Consider the following 23,507-nt stretch of genomic DNA (forward strand, 5'->3'; position numbering starts at 1 on the left):
CAGTATATTGCCAAAAGTATTCACTCACCCATCCAAACAATTGAATTTAGGTGTTACACACACTTCCATGGCCACAGATGAATAAAACCAAGCACCTAGGCATGCAGACTTATTTTATTACGTAAAATAAAAGCACAGAGTCAGCGTGAGGTGTATAGTGTGCAGAGGTCACCAACATCCTGCATATTTGTGCATAGAAAGCTGCATGGAATGGGTTTTCATGGCTGAGCAGCTGTATCCAAGCCTTACATCACCAAGCGCAATGCCCCTAGAGCAGTGGAGACGTGTTCCCTAAAGTGACGAATCACGCTTCTCCGTCTGGCGAAATGAGTCTGGGTTTGGCAGTTGCCAGCAGAACTTTACTTGTCTGACTGCATTGTGCCAAGTCTAAAGTTTTGTGGAGAGGGGATTATGGTGGTTTATTTGGGTTCAGCCCCTTTGTGGGAACAGTTTGGGGACGGCCCCTCCTGTTCCAACATGACTGTGCCCCAGTGCACAAAGCAAGGTCTGTAAAGACATAGATGAGTGAGTTTGGTGTGAAAGAGCTTGACTGGCCCTGCACAGAGCCCTGACCTCAACCTGATACAACACCTTTGGGATGAATTTGAGTGGAGACTGTGAGCCAGGCCTGTTATTATTATTATTATTATTATTATTACTATTATTGTCTGAAGAACAGCATGTTACTCAAACCCTGTATATATCATTCAGTATTAACGGTGCCTTCACAGATGTGTACCCATGTCATATGTGTTAATGCACCTCATACCATTACAGAACCTGGCTTTTGAACTGTGGGCATATAGCAAGCCGAGTCATCACCCACATCTTTTGCCAGTAAACCCTTGATTTCCAAAAAGAACGTCAAATTTTGATTCACTGGACCACAAAACACTTGCCCATGTTACATCAATATATCTTAAAGGAGCTTGGTCCAGAGAGCTTAGTCACGGATTCTTCTTTGCATTTTAAACTTTCATTTGTGAATGTGGCATCACATTTACAGACAGACATTTTTAAAGTGTTTCTGAGCATTACATGACTTCACCAGTTTTTATTGCCCCGTTCAAATATAGTGAAAAAAACTACAATGTGTCAATTGTCAGTTACAATATGTGAAATGTTACCTTTGTACTGTTTTCAGTAAAATATTCTAAGGTGATTTGCATATCATTGCATTCATTTTTATGAATTCCAACACATTCAATAAGAACCATTTGCTATTTTATGCTTCTGTGTGTATCACAATTGTCACAACTGTACCACAGGTGCAGAGGTATTTAATATGTCTTGATGACCTTATGCGGGGTATGTTCCAGGTCTTTTACTTCTTATTCTCTAAAACTGAAGGTGAAATTCAGTTACCACATGTTTGTTAGACCCTTGAGCCTTTGTAAGACTCAATGTGCACACTCGGCATTACCAATAATTTACATACACTCTATTACTAGTAACATTGCCCCCCTAGAGAGTAGATGTGTGTGTGTGTGTGTGTGTGTGTTTATGACCTGATCTCTTCTGTCTGTTTACAAAACCTATGTTAAGCAACTACAACAAAAATAATGTAAAATGCTTCATGCCAAATTGCTCAGGAGCAAGACATGGATTAGAGACACAAACCAGTTTCATTGGTTTCATTGATTAAATGTGTGTGAGAATCCATGTGTGTGTGTGTGTGTGTGTATGTGTATTTGGGAGGTGAAGCAATGTTTATGCATAGATAAAAGGCCATTCAGAGTCCCTGGACACTCACAATATCACACCAAGGTCATTGATTAGTCATTAATGACGTATTGTGAAGCCAATCATACCTTCAAACCTCAAACACACCTCTGACAAAGATGGTATGTGTGTGTGTGTGTGTGTGTGTGTGTGTGTGTGTGTGTGTGTGTGTGAAGGTGGGGGGTAGTTCTCCTCAGGTGCATGTGGTAATCATGGCTTGACTTATTTTATGCTCTGTATGCGTGTGTTTATTGGAAAACCCTTAAGATTAAGTTTTTCAATGTGGTAAATGCTTTTAGAACACTCTCACACAGAATGTTATACAGAGTGGGAAGTGAACACAGGACTGGAAAACACTCAATTTGTAACTAATAAATCTTTCATATTAAAATTATACATAAACAATTTCGATTTTGTGATATTTGTGAAAATGCGAAACATTGACATTTGTGCTAAAGAATGAAGCTGTGTTTAGGGTCTTGATTTTCTGCTTAGTTCTTCTAGTTTTTAGCCACACACACTTTCATGGAGTCATTCTCTCACTCCAGGCCGGTCTGTCACACCCTGTCAGTGTCAGTCCTTCTCATCTTACAGATACCCAAACACTCAACCCCTACACACACACACACACGCAAATGACTGCCGTCAAACAGCATTAGTTTCCGTTATGGAGTCTTGTGTTTTACTTATTATCTATGGCAGCTTCACTTCTAGTCGTAATGGTTTAGTTAAGAGTCCACACCTTTCTTTAGCTACATCTCTGATGACACACTCATGCGTAAAGGTCTAATGATAAAGCGAATTATGGTCTACGTCACACTTCGCATTAGTGTCCAGCCAAATAACTGGTCCCTCTGCTTGATAAATTTTGTAATAACTCCCACTGATCTAAAGTACTGTGCAAATATCAAAGACTACCCTTTACCTGTTTAATCTCCACTCAAAATGGCTCTTAATGTCACATAATTCATTTTGTAGATTCATTGATTTAAACAAGTAACAAGATTTTCTAAAGCTGGGACAAACAATATCATCATCACCAGAAAACCAGCGATTACAGCTTTGGAGTCACGGAGATAAACAAAGAACTCGTCAAAACTTGCTTCACATCTGAAACTAATAACTAATGAGCCACCCTTTAGTGTGAGAAGACAATTTAATGGTGTGGGTCTGAAAGGGAAGGGTGTGCAGCGGCCAGGTAGGTTTTTATGGACTGAAAAGCCTCGATTTGGAATCTTAGAGGATTCTAAAAGAAGCAGAATCAAATTTACTTGCAGAAAAGTGAAGAATGTGTACAAAATGGTTGTTTGTAAAAAAGGAAATTAAATAAATGAATGTGTTTTTTAAAGCCATGCTGGCAGCAGACACACAGTAATCTGACGGAAATCCTACAACGATTCACATTTGAACATAAACTGAACAATGCATTTCCTCTAGTGTCAAAAGACATAAGCGAACAGTAAGAGAAACAGCGCAGTGAGGGAGGTTAAAGCATAACTCCCTAGAAGCATGAAGTGGAAGCCATCTTCTCTGGGTAGAAGCAAACGAATGCGCTGAGGCTCTATGCAAATTTTCCCTAGGCTAATGAGCCTGGCTGCATGATTGGAGTGCCATTGAAATTCTCCTCTCGCACAGCCCTCCTCCCTTGCTTCCTATCTTGCTCCCCCATCTTTATATATTTGTCTTACCATCTTTGTCTCAGCATTATCACTATCTTTCTATCTATCTATCTATCTATCTATCTATCTATCTATCTATCTATCTATCTATCTATCCATCTATCTATCATTAAACAGTCTCAGAGCCGCCATGCAGACTCTGCTTCAGATAGATCCTGATCTGCATGTTTTAATGTGCAGCTGACCCCCCCTCCCTTTTTATCTCTCCCTCCCTCCCTCCCTCTCTCTGGGCAGACAGCAGTGTCTTTTCTCAAACAGGCAGTGATGCTTTGCACCTGCTCTCTCTGTAAAACATCCAAACACAGTTGTGAATAAACAAGCTCAATCCTGTATTCCGCTGCTGCCACAACTGCCACCATCACCACAGCCCATAACACACATAAATAAGTAAACGCCTCCATTTCCCTCGTCTCTCTCTCTCTCTCTCTCTCACACACACCAACACACACACCCAGTTCACCCACTAAGGCACAAAACAAAACACGTTCCCTCAAACGCAATACAAAAAAAATAAATACAATTATGAACACAGACGGTGTGGTACTGGGACAGTCTCACCATTTTTCACTTAGCTATTAATGGACAGGGTTGGGCACCGTACACATCTGATCTGACACTGGCACCGGCGCCTGAACTGAGATACCAGCACACCATGCTACGTTCCGTCAGTACTTTACTCTCCCTGAAACAGAAATGGCTATTTCAGTTGTAAACATTGATAACGTCATGAGATTTACTCAAGAGAGACACACAAAAGGCCCGGCTTAAATAAACCCAGAGGTTATGTGTGCTGAGTGAAGAAAGTATTATATAATAGAAGAGCAAACGTATGTTTAAGTGTTTTTTAGGTTGATTAATTCAAGATTTTGTGTTTGACCAGGTGTTTGCTCCTGTTGGAAACGTTGTTATGGCCAGCCTTTCATTTCACTTACGAATACAGTCATCCTCCATAGACTTTCTTTCAAATAAGCGGCTGTTTGTGTTAAAGGTCATGGCTTTATGAATTATAATTCCACATCAGGCTGGGATTTTAAACTGGATGTCCAGAAACGACTTCAACAGGAAATAAAATCTGTATTTTGACACATAGTCGGTAGGTGGGGTTGCCAATGAAACCCTGTAGAGGGCTGCCCGACTTATAATGTTACAGTATGGCACTGCGATAAATGTTTTAAAGCATACTATTGTTTAAAATGATGCAGGTGTCTTAGCTACACAATAAATGAATGTATCTCACACTACAGTAGAGACGTCTAAAATGGCTGAGACTATAGTAATGTAATGCCAACATCCCGACTATTACAGAGAATGATGTCTCTGTCAGGTTTTAAAAATGTAATGACACTTGAGACCTCTTTCAGCTCGCCATTCACTGAGTGTGTGCTGCCATCGGAATAAAATTTGGCACTAATTGACTTGATGTGACTCAGTACTCAGCAGCACAGACGTAATTCAGTTGGTGCATTTCAAAGTACTGATTTCCAAGCCTAGTAATGGGAAACTAAAAATCAAAATAAATATATAAATACATGAATCAAATAAGGGAGGGGCAGTGGGAAGGGCATGCATCTTTAATAGACGGGCATGCAGCCATCATCTCTTGTTTCCCCAGAGGTTTGGTCACATCAGGATTTTAGTGTCTCTCTCTCTCTCTCTCTCTCTTGCCCATCTGTCTGTCTACACCTCCTGCTTTCATCTTTTTCTTTTTTCTGCATAATTCAACACACTGGATACTTTCTTGCCATCTCCATTTTTTTTTACCTCCATTCGATGTTTTTTGCGTGTTGCTGTTCTGTTTTGCACTGTGCTGAGTATCGTGACTTTCTCGCTCTGTGGCCCTCTCTGAGAAAGAGGGAGAGATGTGACAAAATGGTGACAGGAGCAGAAGCAGCAGCTGGAGTGGCAGCACGCTCCACTAAAGAGAGCTCTGATTACTAACGCTCACAGAGCACTCTCTCTCACTCTCTCTATTGCTCTCACTCCCTCTCTACCCGCTCTATGAATACTGTGGCTTAACATGCATATTTGAGAAAATGGCTGCAGCAGAGAGACAGGGAGGCCTGTTCTTGATCAGCTGAGTGGTATCAAAGCGCGCGCGCATGTGTGTGTGTGTGTGTTCAATTTATTTTCATTGCAATTTTTCAAATAACAAACAAATCCCAAAATAAATTAGTTAAATTTGACATTTTTACTGAGGTATTTTATGAACGTATTCCACCAGAAGAAAATGTGTCTAATTTCCAAAACCAAAAAAAAAAAAAAAAAAAAAAAAAAAAAAAAAAAATAGTAGTAAGAGACTGGTAAAAGTATCTTCTAAAGGAATAAGATAACTCCATTACATATGTTTAAAATGTGAATATCAAGGCTAAGATTATTTATAAATATCATTTAGATGACTCACTTGATAACTGTTGTGATTCTCAATGTTACAAAACTGATCAGTGAAAGGTTCTGATCACTGCACTGGTTAAATAACACATACGGTGCTTTTCCATTGAATGGTACTTGACTCCGCTCACTTTTTGGTGCCATACAGTGGAAAAGTACTAATAAAAATATAAGAGATTACTCAACAATGCCTTTATCAAACACCACACTTCTGCCAGATTCAAGAGATATTATTGGAAATATTATACGTGAGTAAAGTACGTGTGATGAACCTCTTGTAAACAAACTACAGTACATGTATTTGTCATGAAGAATAAACTATTACATGTAGAAATGATATGTTTATAAATGACAGTGTATAGCTATGTAGGCAGTTTGTAATGAATTCATATTTTAAGAACCATGTTGAGATATGTTTTGCTCGTGTCTGTGTGTGACAACACAAACTGCATCATGGCAGTACACTAATAATAATTGCACAGCAATATACTCTCACACCTTCCTCATTCTTACTGTGGGTTTGTAACTGTTGCCATGGAGATGAGGGGAAAAGACTCACACTGATTTGAGCTCAGAGGGTAAGAGGAAAACGAGGCTAACAAACTATCATACTTTCACACTTACACGAACACACTCTTTTAGTACCATTCTGATTCTCGTCAGAACTAAGCTCTTGACTGAGAACCAAAACATTAAAATAACTTCCTTGTTTGTACACTCCCTGTTCATGTGTGGTTTTAGTGCGCTTTGTAGTTCTACGGTTATAGAGTGTAGTTCATGTGTTTTATTGACGCACCTTCACCCGACCTCACAGTATCTGGATCATTCTCTGCACTGAAGTGACATGTGGTTGTGGCATGTTAGTGTGTGTTGCACTAGTTTAATTGGCCCAGGCACGGCAGTGTTTTTATACACACTAGTCCACCAACCAATAATATAATTTGAAACATTCGAGGACAAATAGCCCAAACAGAGCAGCAGCAGCAGATGAGCTACTGTCTCTAACTTTAAATATACTGTGTGGACCAACAAGTTAGGTGGGTTTAAACCTATGAACGGTGAGATGGCACAGGGTTTAAAGGGGACACGCTATCAACCCACAAAATGTGAAATTGAGTCCGTTTGGGATGAAACAAGCCTTTCTGATTTTGTGTTGCTGTTACCTGGAGGGTAGAGACGTTTGAATTTTTTTTCCTCTCCTCATCTACATAGCACCTCTCCTCACCTACAATCATAGCGCTGGACCGGCATTTATGTGACAATGCTGGAAAACTGACACAACGAATGCAGAGGAACAGGAGGACTGAATAAATATGCCAAAATGAGGAAGGAGAAGAAAGAAAACTGAGGGAAAAGGGCTAAAAACCAGAGCTGCTCACGGTACCGTGAGCTGCTCTCATTTAAAGGAACAGGCACTAAAACTGGTCTTTCTGAACTGTTCTTTTAGACAGGGTGACAATAGGGCTGTGTCGCTTGATCCTTATGATATTTTGATCAATGCATGTCACAGACGTTTCATTAAGACCCCAGGGAACTATGATAACTTGTGAAAATTGGGTATAATTAGAGAAGAAAAGGTTTCCTGGTAATCCAAAGGAAAACTCCTGACAGTTAGTATTAGCATTTCAAATTGTATCATTAAAGCCATGGTTGATGACCAAGTTTAAAAACTGTTTAATACTGTACAGCATCAACCACAATCAGCAAAAGTAAAATCAACCCTATGGACACAAAAGTAGAAAGCAAGGGGTTACAGCCAGCAACAAGACGTAGTAAGGAAAACATACTCAAATACAGACAGACCTGAGGTTTGTCGTGTAATATTTTCACATTGGCTGTCATAATTTGGCTTCTAAAAACACTTTTGGCACTTGAGCCATTGGTTCCTTAAGCAATTTTTTGCCTGAAGCTGAAAATAGTTTGTTAGTAACAATAACTGAAGCGTTCAGTATCACCACGTCTTCTAAAACACTACACACGGTTCTGGAAAACTGTGCTACATTGAAGAAACATCCTACATCAGCACTGTTTAACCTTTAGCACCTTAGAACAGTACTGTGGTGATACTGATAACTGTGGTCACAGTGGCCGCTATAATCCTGATAGCTTCACCTCTAGGTGTAATATCTCGTATGTAATCAACTCCAGCGGCACTGCTGTGTATGATCACCTTGTACCAGTGCAACACACGGTGAAACGCCACCGCCGCGTCTGTGTCTTTGATACGCTTACAAATGATTTATTCTGTGGTGGTCCTGTGGTGTTCATGGCCATTGAATAACAGGGTGAAAGGAGGCTGACAGTTTACGCAGGGCAACAGATGGACTATAATCCGTAACTGCAGAACAACAATATTTACCTTTATGTGAATGTGTGAAGCAGAGACGTATTGGCAAAAAGACAAAAGGAGGAGGTCATTTTAATGTCAGAGCTGATGCTTGTAAATACAGGGTGAGTCGAAAGTCTCAGGACACCCTTTCATTTCAGAAACAATAGGGAAAATGACATATCGGAACACCCCGGGGAGTGATGGGCTGTGTCCGGGACATGGCCGCCATCTTGAAAGCTGCCATATTGTGTCGAGGGCACGTTTTTCCAGTGGGAAACTGGTCGTCACAGGCTTGAACAGACCCTAAATGCTCAGCGCTGCCTGACAATGCGTTCAGACCGAAGATGGCACTGAGCATTTAGGGTCTGGTCGAGATTGTAACGACCTGTTTTCTCACTGGTGTCCTGAAACTTTTGACTCATCTGGTAAATCATGGATCAGCCACAAAATTAAACTCACTGAGAGGTGAAGTGAACACCACTGATCATCACGTTACAGTGTGAGGCAGCATATGAACAGTCAGTGAATTGGAAGCAGGAAAGTGCAGCTCCAAACCCGCAGGTGTTGTGGGATATTCCCCGTATGGGACCCAAACATCGTTTCCTGCTTCAAACGTTATCATCAGCTTTAAGAACAAGACGCTCCGTGTTATCTTGCTTCACTGTCAGGATTTTTAATCTCGTGGCATAACACAAGGATCAAATCACACGGTCAAATGGTACCTACTTTGTCTATGTTTCTGTTTTCATTTTCACTATTTCACTACAACATATTTAGCTAGGGGGCGGCACGGTGGCGCAGCAGGTAGTGTCGCAGTCACACAGCTCCAGGGGCCTGGAGGTTGTGGGTTCGATTCCGGCTGCGGGTGACTGTCTGTGAGGAGTGTGGTGTGTTCTCCCTGTGTCTGCGTGGGTTTCCTCTGGGTGACTGTCTGTGAGGAGTGTGGTGTGTTCTCTCTGTGTCTGCGTGGGTTTCCTCCGGGTGCTCCGGTTTCCTCCCACAGTCCAAAAATACATGTTGGTAGGTGGATTGGCGACTCAAATGTGTGTGTGTGTGTGCCCTGTGAAGGACTGGCACCCCCTCCAGGGTGTATTCCTGCCTTGTGCCCAATGATTCCAGGTAGGCTCTGGACCCACCGCGACCCTGAACTGGATAAGCGTTTACAGGTAATGAATGAAATTAATATTTAGCTAGTGTAAACACACCATGTGTCCTACAATAAGGTTTGAGCCTCAGATATGCATTTGCCACTGTCAAGTTCACATGAGAGAAGCTGGGATGCGTGCATGCTTGTGCCTACTCAGCAAATCCAATTCACAATGTGTGTCTACATGAGTGATCTATCAAGGTGTAAAGTTAAATCTGCTTGATCTCTGACAAAGTGCGGTCAGTTAAGAGTTGAATGAGAATTAATTCTATATATGAATGAGAAAGTACATGTACTTAATAATAAGAATAAAATAAAAAAGAATAGTCAACTCAAACCAACTGAATAAACAGAGTATAACAATTAATATAAATATGATGTGGTGGGTAAAAGAAAAATGAAAGAGAAAGTGTACATGGTAAAGAGAGACAGTCACTATATTTGGGAAACAATGAAGACATACATATAAAAAGAAGAGAACAGCATACTCATCTCACAGAGAGAGAGAGAGAGAGAGAGAGAGAGAGAGAGAGAGAGAGAGAGAGAGAGAGACCTGTTATCTAAAACCAAAATTAAATCTGTTTTTTTTCTTGCAACAACTTGGAGACAGTCTACTTTTAATTGTGCAGCAGATATTCTGACACCTAAGGCCCTGTTTCAAATGCTTTGTTTCACATTAACTGGAATAACACATAGCCATGGAAATGTAACACTCTGACACTGACTCAGACATTCACACAGAAATGAATATGTTATTCTCTACACACATACACACACACACACACACCGCACTGTCCAGACTGGATCACTGAGCGCTCCCATGTGAAGGACTTGAGAAATGCACCATTGAGAAAGATGAAGTGAGAGGAGAGAGGGTGGGGGCTGTGTGAAGTGAGGCAGAGCAGGCTCTGGCCACAAACACCATCTGACCTGGTCAGTGCGAGCAGTACCTATTGATTTTTCAATCCACCAAGGGGCATCTCACACACACACACACACACACACACACACACACAGTATTACTACACTTGTGAGTTACTAAATCCTATATATGTAGATCTTCAGACTACATTTCACTCAAAGCACACACTGACACATGACAGGCTTGTTCTGATTCACCTGGTGTCACCGCTCTGTCAGAGGGCTTTGTAGAAACAATGAGAAGGATGCCATCTGATAAGTAGTTTCCACAAACTTTGAGTGAACTGCTCTCTCCTCGCTGCATCCCTTCTTTCGTTAAGTTACAAAAATCAAGTTATAATTTCTCCACATTTACTGGAGTGTGTTTTTTCATATATTTTATGTCATAGGTCTGAGCTTTACACATTAAAATATACACAGTGCAGATGAATGCAAAATAGAATCCAACATGATCTTCACAGAACCTTTTAAAAGAATTAACAAACACCTTCCCGTAGTCCACTACCACACACCACTCCTCAAAAGTCCTATTTTATTTTTTCATCTCTCTCTCTCTCTCTCTCTCTCTCTCTCTCACACACACACACACACACACACTCCTAAGATCTTAAGAGAATGAGTAAATATCCCCAGCTCAGCCAGAACGAGGCATTTGTATGGTTCATACGGCTCCATTTTGTTTAATTGCAAAATCCTTCTCCGTACTCCTCCTCTCTCCTGACAAAGTGGGTGAATTCTAAAAGTGCCAAAATGACTTAAAGCTGATTAACAGAGCTCCCCAAAACCCTAATGAGATTCACAGGGTCTCCTAGTTAGTTTAAAATCAGCAAAATGCAACATGGGCTTCGTTTTAATTAGAAGCCAATCCATGCACTTTGAATAAGCAAAGCAAAAGGGTTAAATAAAGGCAAATATAACACAATTCTGTCACAAATGTATTAAGTAAAGAACTTCAGTGCTAACGCACAACATAGAATAGTTTATATAGTCCTGCTTGTCATGGCATCATTTAAATGTATGGTGTAGAATATGTGTCATTAAAACACATTCACCCAACAACTGTATACACACACACACACACACACACACACACACTTAAGACTCCAACGTGGACATGATTAAATACTTCTCCTAACTCACAGTGCCCCAGTTATACCTTTTACCATTGGCTTTAACCCTTTGGCCTTGTGCCTCATTGCAACTTTGCATTTGTCCAGTCCTTACCCTGTCATTCAGCAGATCAAAGAGAAAGCTATATGCTAAAGCCGGACATTGCTGAGAAGGAAAGGAAAAGGCTTACTATCCACTGAACCAGCCTCGGGTATAAGTCCTACCTGGGACAATGGAAACCGTGTCTTTTTCCCAGGAGACCACGCTGACATACTCCTGCACAGCAGAGGGAATGAGGCACTTGAAGACGGCCACGTTGCCACGCATGGACCTCTGGTCGGCCACACGCACCGTGTAGGGCTCCCTGAACACTGTTTAGTGAAAAAGAGAAACAGAGGACCAATCACAGCTCAGGTTAATCATTTAGGTTTTATTTTACTAAGATTGCAATTACTGAATATATATAAACAGATATAGCAATATACACAGTACTCAATCATCATTGAGTGATTGGTGGAACAGAGCTAGTCACTGTATAGAACTGTGCTGCAGCCCCTACCTCTGCACAACCCCAGTTACAGTCTCAGACACATTAAGAAGGGAGCGGTTCTACAGATTAACTCTCGACGAGGCCACAGCTGTTCACTGAAAACCGTTCCAGGTGACGACCTCATGAAGCCGACTGAGAGAACGGAGAGAGTGTGTGAAGCTGTCATCAAAGCAACAGGGGGCTACTATGAAGAGTCTAAAGTATAAAACATTCTGGTTTGTTTAACACTTTGTTGTTCACTACATAATTCCATGTGTTCCTTCATAGTTTTAATGCCTTCCACATTCATTTACAACATGGAAAATAAGAAAAAACATTGAATGAGAAGATGTCCAAACTTTTGACTGGTGCTGTACATTCACAACATGTGGGAAACGGCTCAAAACAAAGGAAACCAAACCTTTGACTGGTACTCTATTTAAAAAAACAAAAGCTTGGAAAAATATCAATCCAAATGAAAAGCTCTAATATTCTGAAAGGTGTATCTACTACCAATGTGGCATGGGGACTAAACAGGTCAGAATTGTTGCTGTCACATATTTCCATGGTTCAACTGTGCCTCGGGTGAAAGTAGATCAGGGGTTTGGTGTGTTTGAAAACATTTGGCTAATATTGAATGATTACAAGATCCAGGGTGCTGAAGAATACAGAGGCTGCACTTTACACACACGACTGATTAGGGACAGCGAACACACATCTGGAGCAGCAGACAGCCACCCTCAGCACTCGGGGAGCACCTTGAGGGTTAGGTACTTTGCTCAAGGACACCTCAGCTCTGGATGTCCTTGCCAGTTTTGGGGATTGAACCAGTGACCTTCCAGTCCCAAGCCCATTTCTCTAACCATTTGCACACCACATCAGAAACTATTGATCTAAGCAGTTTTCCTTAACAAGTTTGACAAAAAGAAATACTTGTTACTTCAGTGTTCAGAGTTCAGCGGATTAGAAATGATCTTTGACGAAATGATGTCAAATGAAAATAAATTAAGACTATTGATGTTTGCTACAGTTCCCAAACGAACAGGGACAGAAGTGGGAGGAGCCACTAAAAGTGGGTCCCATCATTCCCCAGTAGTTTTCACAGGGAGAGAAATTAACGTGACTTCTTTGCAATTACGTAGATGTAGTTTTATTGTGGTTCATTTGTTTTGGGGACATTAAATCAGAAGAGCCAGAGCCGACAGAGGTAAACAAGGCCATAGGACTCACTTGACAAGCCGTGCCTTGAAACCTCAGCAATGCTTAACACAATGGAAGGAGACTCAGTTATCGACATCTTTTCTTGGGAGTTGAGACCAGTGTAGTTTTGTCTGGGTGGGACTGTACTGAGAGACTGTACTATGGTTCTGTTGTATGTTTTGCATAGTGTCTGTGGTTGTGGGTTTTGAGTGCACACACCATCCCTGTGCATTAATATATTGTTCGTAACCTCCAGGGTGTTTATATATTCAGCCTGTAAAGTGTGGGGTGTTAGTGGTTCACCAGGTCCTAAAAAGCAGTTAATCTATTAAGTGCAAATGTCTTCATATTTATTTTTAATAAAAAATAAAAATGCTGCATTATATAAAAACACAAGGTACTCTGAATACTCTACAGCTATTATGTACGATGTGTGGTCAGCAAAGAGAGCTTAACAACATATTCCCTATAAGTGATGCCCTTTTATTAACTGACATTGCACTGAGAGAGCACTGTAAACTTACAACAAGGAAATCAGCCTCCAAGTACCGACAACAGGGGAACAGAAGTGAATTAGAGCTGGCACAGAATTTCGTTTTCATTTCAGACATTCAATTTGTTTCCTCTTCCTCATCAACCTCCATTTACTTACAGACTGTAATGTCTCCCTCGTCTCTTTGCGGGTGGCAGTACAAGGGCCTTCACATTCAAAAAGCCCCCTACGCGATGTTTGGAAAGGTAACTGGATTTGTGAGCAATATTTCAATGAGCACTTTTCTCTTTCAAGTAAAAAGGAACAAATCCTTAGAATCTGCGCTACCCCCAACTCCAGCCCTGATATAATTAACGCCTGGCCTGTGGGCAAGTTTCTTCTGCCATTAATAATGGTTTCTGTCAGGCAACAGTGTGACCCACAGAGACCAGGACCAGTGTCCTTTTCTCATCGCCAAGTCTTCACACTCCCTATAGCCATGCACACACCAAAGCCCTAAATAATTTCTATGTGTCCCAGATCTATTCTCTCCATTGGTAACTAACTACCTTTTCATTGATGCAGAAGGGATTTGAATCAATACAACAAAATCAATAGAATTCCCTAGTGCTCTGGCCTCTACAGCCTACATATTATTTATTAACTCGTTGATTGACTATGTGAGCCTTGTGAGACATGGAATTTCCAAAGATGAATTGACTGATGTGATCCCATAGATTAGATTCGCTTAAACTCCTCTATGCCAATGGTAAGCGATGGGCCATATGTTGAGGTTGTAACATGTAAGGCATACGGGGGACAAACTCCTATATATAATAATGATATAAAAAAAATGACAATATAAACCTACCATTCAAGTTAATATTATAGCACAAATGTTAAATATTAAATAAATGGTAAAAAAAAAATCAGCTTAATTTCTAACATAGAGGTTTCTCAGGGTGGTCTACCTTCTGTTTAGTTTCTTAAAAAATCATTTTGTTATAAATGTGGTAACTGGGACACAACACTTTGCATTTTGACAACACTGAAATGTGTTCCTACAATTTTTAACTGATAAAATAATGACATTTATTGTTAATATTGAAGACTATTCTCCAAATTGGAATGTTTCTAACATGGAAACAACAATAAATAAATACATACATAACGCTATATAGCACTACGTGCATTATCAGGCTAGCTAACTGGCTAAGTGCTACTTCCGCCATAGAATACAGCCCAAACCTAATGTGCAAATATTAGCTCAAAACTAATGCACACACGCGCGCGCACAAGCTAAAAATACGTGCATATACGTCTACACATTTACACGCATGTACGATGCCAAACATGGCATACATATCAATTAAACCAAAAGTAATGTAGGCTACACTCAGGCCTGAACCGCCGCCATCATAAGAACGTTTCTAATGCCGATGCTTAGGAACGGTCTAAAACGCAGGTTGGCGCGCGCTCTCCTTCCCCGTGCACCGCTAAGAACTAGTTCAGTATCATTGCCCTTTAAATAATTAACTCAGGGGAAACCAAACACCATGTTTACTCATTCAATACAATACAAAAGGAGAAAAAATGCAGATATTTAAAAAGCAGGGCGGATGAATTCATGCGCCCATTAACACAGAGAGGACAATGTAAACAGCACCTATCTGGTAGTCGAAGCACAAAACAAACAGGAGGGACAAACGGCAGAGAGAGAACAAGAACGAGCAGGCTGTGGGCATGCGAAATGCACCTGCCTCAGTCTGTGTTAGCTACCCGTCCTGACCCATGTTTACACTCGTGATATCTCACTCTAGTCCAGATCCAGACTGCGTTCCTACCTCCGTTCATCCCTGTGTTACGGTTTTGTCAACAGTTTAGATTGTTGCGTTTGCTTTGTTCATTATATTAGACATTTTGGAAAGTTTGGGCACCCGTTCTGTTTTTGATGACTGGTAAAATTAAAGTGCATGCACATTCTCTGCAGAGAACAAATATTTTACACCAGGCTTGCTGATAATTCTTTGAATTTGAATAGAAATGTATATATATAAAATGTTTGTTGCAAAATTATTTTCCAATATGTTTTTCAATGTATTAATTATTAGTTGAAAAACTGTAATGTTTTAAACAAATATATATATATATATATATATATATATATATATATCAGAGAGAGAGAGAGAGAGAGAGAGGAGACCACATGGTGAGGTTTTCATAAATGTTAAGTTATCCACACAGGTGCCTGTTCTATTATTGGCCAAGATTAGCATGTAGAGGGAGTGAGTGAGAAAAAAAAAGAGTGTGGAAATGAGGGAGGAAGAAAGAAAGCAAAAGCGAGTGAGTGTGTGTGTGTGAGAGAGAGAGAGAGAGAGAGAGAGAGAGAGAGAGAGAGAGAGAGAGAGAGAGAGAGAGAGAGAGAGAGAGAGATGAAAGGATGGGGGTAGTGTCACACCATGAGCTGTCAACAGTCATCGGTCTCCACTGCCACCTGAGACACCGGGCACCACACCCTGCCCCTCCCCTTCCCTGTACCCATGGCAACCCTTAAATGATGGAGTTGATTGGCTACTAGCACAGTGCTGGTTTCCACAGGGCCCAGGGTGGGTTTCCATGTCCAGATTCTTTTGCTGCATCTCAGCACTTAATTGATTAATTAGTGTAATTATTTGAGGCCAAAGTCACCCCCATCTTGTTGTTGGTTAGTACATTTATTCTTTCCTCCCTTTTTTTCTATTCCTTTCTTAATGCAGAACCTGATGTGGTAGAAAAGCTGGAAAAATAACAACCTTTTGCTTTTAAAGAGTTTTCATGGTTTTTGATCATATTTTACTCTGCATATTATCTCTGGAATAGGTAGCTGTGTGCACAGTGTCTTAAAATGTGTGTGTGTGTGTGTGTGTGTGTGTGTGTGTGTGTGTGTGTGTGTGTAAGATGGGAACTCTAGCATGGAGGACAGATGGAGGCTGGGAGACAGGAGGGACACTGGCACAGGCTATGCACAGGCTGGCATACGTGTGTGTGTGTGTGTGAGTGTGTGTGGACATCCCTCGCTGTCGGCGGTGAGCTCCTGCTCATAAAAAGTGACCTTGGCACCAAATTGGAGGGTCACTGAGCCAACTGTCTGTGGCACCGAGTGGCCGTCTGCTCACTGCTTTTTAAAGGAGCCAGGTCAACAGGGCCGGCCACTGGGATGCCCATGTGGCACATACATTCTTATTTGGGTTAGCAATATGGCTGCCGCTAGTTTTGCTGTTACTGCAGATGTTCAGCTCAAAACGCATGCCCTACACCTAACATCATATGTCTCTCCTCTGCTTTAATGTTAACTCCTACCTTTGCTCTTTACTCTTTACAATGTGGTCCAGAATGAAAAATGCTGACCTCAAACTGAAATGCACATCAGATTTGAAAATCTTTAGAATGGCTGCCTTACACTTGAATGATGATTCACATTTGGCTAAATGTTATGTAGCACTTGCCTAACCTACTAAAGGTTGCTACACAATAATAACAACAACATGTACTTACAGCGCATGGATAGATTTAAGAACTTGTAGCTGGCTACACGTATTGACAGATGTCTGAATGGATGTGTAAACTGACAAGATACATGATCTGGCTCTATAGCAAATAGATGTAGACGAAGACAAAGGCAAGTGGACGGTTTCTCACCTGCTTTGACGCGAATGCTTGGGCTGCGGATCTTGCCAGCCTGGTTCTCTGCAGTACAAAAGTAGTCATTGTCATGGATGAAGCTGTTGAAGGCAGAGGGAGAGAAGGGGTAGAGCTGCAGTGTGCCGTTGGCATGCACATGGCGGATGTGGGGCACGTCATAGATGTCGTCGCCAGTGGCCAGGTACCAACGGAGAACTGCATGGGGGGCGCCACCCGCGGGACAGGGCAGGGACACCCCCACTGAGCTGGAGAAGGTCACTCTCTGCAGGGAGGCGTTCACAAAGTACAGCCGCGTCGAGACCACATCCTCGCTGTTCACTGTTGGAAGGCCAGAAGAGAAGAAAACCGTCACTTACACTCCCACACATCATATTCAGCTTTCAGTCCAAGACAAGTGAATGGGAAACACACCTAAGATTATACCCAAGCGTACAGATTGCAGGGGTTTCTGGCTTTGCAGGATGTCTGGCGTATAGCAGCATGATCTGGCATCAGATTCAGGTAGCAAGGAAAGAGGGTATTTATCTACATGTCACTTTCCTAAATTTAGTAAGGCTTGTGGTGGGTCCGGAGTCTGAAGCTGTGTAACAACAACATTACCTGTTGTGCCATCGTGCCACCCTCTATTTTACGTAGCTTTTGGTTAACAGATTTTTGAATCTGTTATCTGTAGAGTTAAAAATATCTGTGATATTATTCGTCCCTGTGAGTACCAGATTTTTATTGTCCAAATTACATCGGAGGTACATTCACAGTTATAGACTGTTATATTATACTGTGGACAGAATATAGTCCAGTTACAGTAAAGTGTAGACCAGTTAAAGAGTCTCTTACAGCAGCCAAGGTCCAATTTGCCAAATTCGTCATCTACTTAGACCAAGTAAATCAAGCCTTTACTTTTTTTTATTTCACATCAGGTTTAACAATGACATGAAGAGAATGAAATATTGAGAACAAAGATCAATAAATTAACACGCTTTGTGTGTTAACACCATTCTCATAATGGGGCAGTGGTAACTTATTTCAACATACGGACTGTGTTAGGCTGTGTAGGGGAAGGACAGGAAGGGCACGCACTTAACAGACTTGTTTGCCTTGTGTATAAACGAAAGCACATTAGTTGGAGCGCTGCTGAAAGGATCAGGCAGTGTATAGTTTGGACTTGAAGCTTATGTTGATTGCTTGATAATGCACTTGTAAATTGATTTCCATTGTAATTATATCAATTTAGATGTTAAACCTTTAATAATCGATACATGTTGTGGGCTTCAAAAGCATATTCACCTCTGTTGTTTTTGAATCTGCAGCTTTTAGCTTGCCATTGGACTGTGGGAGTAATACTGGATCCAAAAAAGAAAATGACTCTCTGATCATTCAGAGTTCTGATATCTAATCAAGGTTTTGAATGTGTTAGTCGATGTAGCGTTACAGTTAGAAACTGTAATTATAAAAAAGATAAGATGTAAAATATCATATTCCTATACATTACAGTCTCACATAAGGCCCAGTCCACTCTCTTCCTACCAGCAACCACAACATTTTGAACATTTTGAACCATGAAACATTATCCTACACCTCACCGCTAAAGTTGATGTGGCCATCATTAAATCCAATCAGTGCCATGATGTATCAAACTCTCCAGGAGTAAAGCAAAGTATCTTCAAAATAAGCTTTAACCAACCTAGTAATGTTCTCTGGGACCTGGAAAAACTGAAATGCTTTCCAAGGTTGTGCAGGACTGAGCCAAATGCATTTATTTATTTTACAGATTTATATTGAGTCTCACAGAGTTACAAAGTTACACTTAATTCTGGTGACACATTAAAAATGGTTCTACCTTGAGCAGCAGTTGCAAAAAATCAACTCACTTTTCTCTGCAGAGATCCTTAATTTTCTACTAAAGTGCAGTTATTCATTCATTGTCTGTAGCCCTTATCCAGTTCAGGGCAGCGGTGGGTCTGGAGCCTACCCGGAATCACTGGGCACAAGGTGGGAACACACCCTGGAAGGGGGGCCAGTCCTTCACAGGGCGATTCACACTCACACGTTCACTCACACACTCACACCTACGGACACTTTTGAGTCTAGCCCAGAGGAAACCCACGCAGACGCAGGGAGAACACACCACACTCCTCACAGACAGTCACCCGGAGGAAACCCACGCAGACACAGGGAGAACACACCACACTCCTCACAGACAGTCACCCGGAGGAAACCCACGCAGACACAGGGAGCACACACCACACTCCTCAGAGACAGTCACCCGGAGGAAACCCATGCAGACACAGAGAGAACACACCACACTCCTCACAGACAGTCACCCGGAGCTGTTTGACAGAGTCGCTTCCTGCAGTGCCACAATGCTGCCCAGATTTATTTATTTAATTTGCTATAATTTAAGCACATGATCTAATGTTTGGATCCTAGCTTGCTTTGCTTTTTTTCCCTCAGTTACTTTGTAGAAGTGTTGTATAAAGGCATTTTGCAAACATTGCTTCATTATATTTTTATTCTACAGTTCAATACATCCATTCAGTTTCCCATTTTTCCCACGTAATGTCACTCCTGAGGGTTGAACACACTTCTTTCAATGATTTTCTGCATTCTTAAAAATGTGTCAGAAACCTTTCTTTTAAACTGTGTGGTAGGAGTTTTATTCTTTAAATAACCTTTCAGTGGATGAATCTAAAACAACACACTATTGGAAGACATCCATAAAATCGTAACCCGATTGACCTTGTACACTGCAAAAAATGAAATCTAAGCAAATAAAATGTACTTAAATCTAGTCTAAATATCTAGTGTGTCATTTGGAAATTGTTGTAAGAATATAATACGATTATTCAACTTATTTCTAACTTATTTTGACCTGTTTAAAATAATTTAATCTACAGAAAGTGTTTTATTCCATCGGCAGATATTTTTGCTTCTTTTAAGCATCATTTTATGTTATTTCTTGAATAAAGAAAAATATCTGCCGATGGAATAAGACACTTTCTGTAGATAAAATGATTTAAAACAGGTCAAAATAAGTTAGAAATAAGTTGAATAATCGTATTATATTCTTACAACAATTTCCAAATGAGTATCACTAGATATTTAGACTAGATTTAAGTACATTTTACTTGCTTAGATTTAATTTTTTGCAGTGAAGGTAGTTGGCACCTATTCCCCTCATTGTGTTACTCCATGACAGAAAGCAATGTGTATTTTATTCTACATTTCCTTATTCAATCAGTGGATAAAGCTTTTATTCGTTAATGTGGAGTACACAGAAGATCAGATAAAATGAAATTCCTGTGTGAACCAAGCATCATGAAGAGCACTGCTGAGGTCTACACTATGGAAACAATTGCATTTCCTAAACAAACCACTGCAAATCACCACAAGAAACTATTTTTCAGTGTAATAGACAACTACACAAAAGCCAGCACCAGCAGTGTTTTGTCACTGAAGAGGATGGTTAACTGTCTAACCTTAGACGAAATTACAGCAGTAATATCCCAGTGGCAGCACAGGCATTAAGAATCAGTAATCTAATACATGTGTGTTGGAAGCCGTTGCGAATGCTTCCATCTGATAGGAGAATAAATAGGTCATGTCACCCCCACTACAGTATGTATTTAGCACTCTATCTAACAGCTAATGTGATGGTAGAGCATCCAATAGCCATTGATCTATAAAAATAGCACAACTGTTTTATAACAATGGGAACTGATGTCCAGAGCAGTCCAACTAAAAAACACCTCACAATGAATATAACTCTCCAGCCTCAGTGTTACCTATAGACTCCCCCAGTGCTTTCGCTCGCCATAGGCTCTGATGGGACATATCTGTGGCGGTTTACATTCTGAGAATTGCTTATCTCAGCTCTGGCTGTGAGCCAAGGAAGACATAAGCCTACGGCAAGTGAATTTTCTTCTAAGGCAATTACACTTAATTAATGCCCCCCGCCAGGTTTATGTCAACAATGCCTGGATTATCCCCATTCTTGTGATTTCCATTGTGTTCAAAAGAATGGTGATGACATGTGACTATGGCATAAAAGATAACAGCATTTCACAGAAAACTAAATCCTTTGCTTGCTGTCACTGACTAAAGAACATCTTCATAGGACAATGATTAGGATACAATCAAACAATAATGTGCATTAAATGAATCACATCTGTTAGAAGGGAATATGTGTTTATTAGACGTTTCCTGGCCTTAGAGGTAAATATAGGTGCGCTATAATATTAAAACTGTCCATTTGCGATACACAAACAGAATAAAAACATGAAAAAAGGATGACAGAATCGAAAGGCTGAGATTAGAGCTAAAGCCCCTACTAGGTAAGAGGAGGGCATAAATTCTCTCTCTCTCTCTCTCTCTCTCTCTCTCTCTCTCTCTCTTTATATTCCCATAGAACACGAAGGGATATGTTATGTGATTGGAATTTGTATGCCAGACGCAGAGAGTTAAATCCATATAATCTCCTTTCACATTTAACACACACAGAGCTTCCCCAGGCTGATAATCGCAGCATGTTGGAGGGCCTCTCTGCCTCTCTTCCTCCCCCTGTGCCACAGGGCTAGGGCAGATTACATAGACGGACACAAGCTAAGGGGTCTAACAGGGCAATAGTGCACATCAGAGTGTGTCAGAAGTTTCTCAGTGAGTATCTGCAAAAGTTCTCACAGCGACTCTGCTCAAAGGTTACAGGGTCCTTTGGGTAGGTTTCTGTTTGGGGCCAGTGAGGTGTTATCATGAAGAATTTACTGCCCAGATATTGCTGAAGCATAAGGCCTACACGAATGCAACTTGTAAGTAACCCTCAGTTAGCCGAGATATCCGAAATAAACACTAGCAGTGCTTCTCTGCTATGATGTAGTCTACTGTTGTTTATGAACAGCATCACAAGCTATTTTCACCATAGCTCTTATGTGAGACCTTTCAGGACCACGGACAGCAACAGTGTGAGGGGTGGCCTTACATGCTTCAGCACCTACACAGTCCCTAAACAGAAAAAAACACAGATAACAAATGTCCACAGGTCTAGCCTTTAACTAATGTGTAAATTATACACATATAAGGGTTTAAAACACAATTTTAAAGCAGATTAGAGAAAGAAATGAATGCAAAGAAAATATGGACATTGTCACAGTCCTATTGGAGTTGGGTGAGAAACCAGGTCAAATGTTTCACCCTCTGACCACCCCCCACCCTTTTTGCGTTTACAGATTATAGCCCATGGCATTAACCCCCATATTAAAGATTGCAATATCTATAATCTCACAGTGGGGGTCTGAGTAAGGGTCTACAGACAAGAGACTGTGTTATCCCCCTCACTGCTGGACTAAACTAGTTCAGTGATATGAAGAACAGTGCCACAGGTTTTCTAACTGATTAAGACAAAGGAATTCTTTATATTCTTATTGAGTCTGAAGGTGCACACTATACAAGGAACACAGCAACATAGAAATATATTTACAGCTCACATTTGATGCTTTTAATTAAGAACCTCAGAAGCTGTGGTATAAGCTGTGGCACTGGTCAGTGGTAAATAAACTGAAGTCAGTATCAAGTTAAATGGCTTTTGAGGGAAGAATGTCAGAGCTAAACGTATCACTATATCACAGGTTCCGTCATTTCACCCTTCATTATTCTGCTCCTTTTGGGGATTTAGGGTAGACTCATATGTGCATCCTCTGGAATTACGAAACTAAAATAATAACACTTTAAATTCTTTAAACGAAAATTTATTTTAAGAATTATAAGAACGTTTAGATCTAGTGTAAATGCTCCTTTTGGAGGAAGGTACAAATCGTGCCAGGTGTCTGCTGCATTGGATTCGTCTAAAAGTAAAATCACAAAAAGCTGCTATTACACTAAATAAATTAATTTAAAAAATGATTTGATTAGAAATGATTTAACAAAGGTTTGAAAATCACGTTTTGCCATGAAATGGTTAAAATAAGCATTGCACATTAAATCTCAGAAAGGAAGTGTGGGTCGTTTTGAACATTCAGCAAAATGGCTCCATTGCACCTCCTCTGTCTGTGATTTCACAACAAACCCCTGGTAATGACTTGGTTGACAACTGAATTGCGCAGACATTTCGAACCACTTCTACAAAGGAGGTGTAAAAATGTAGTTGTTTCAGTTTGAAAATTCAAAACACTGATCACATTCCCCTTAATTGAATGATTCTTATAAAAGGGACATAAATAAAAGGCAAGGCTAAGGAAAGTAAACACATAGATACACATTATTGCAAAGTCTTTATCGTCAACACAACCTACTTCTCTTTCACATATCACACTTTAGTGAGTGGTTTGCACGTCCTACTG

General features: G+C 40.6%; 1 protein-coding gene across 5 annotated transcripts in view; it reads right to left on the minus strand.

The window, feature by feature from the left end:
* The window catches only part of dscaml1 (Down syndrome cell adhesion molecule like 1), a 110,303-nt gene that overhangs the window by 80,538 nt on the left and 6,258 nt on the right, over positions 1 to 23,507 (minus strand). For all 5 annotated transcript variants that reach the window (XM_066676920.1, XM_066676909.1, XM_066676900.1 and 2 more), the window contains exons 2-3: positions 17,176 to 17,496; positions 11,521 to 11,667 (exon numbers count right to left, since the gene is read on the minus strand). In XM_066676920.1, coding sequence (XP_066533017.1) covers positions 11,521 to 11,667; positions 17,176 to 17,496 — 468 coding nt within the window. The remainder of the gene's footprint in view (positions 1 to 11,520; positions 11,668 to 17,175; positions 17,497 to 23,507) is intronic.

Source organism: Hoplias malabaricus, chromosome 1 (genome assembly GCF_029633855.1).
Source record: "Hoplias malabaricus isolate fHopMal1 chromosome 1, fHopMal1.hap1, whole genome shotgun sequence".
Lineage (NCBI taxonomy): Eukaryota > Metazoa > Chordata > Actinopteri > Characiformes > Erythrinidae > Hoplias > Hoplias malabaricus.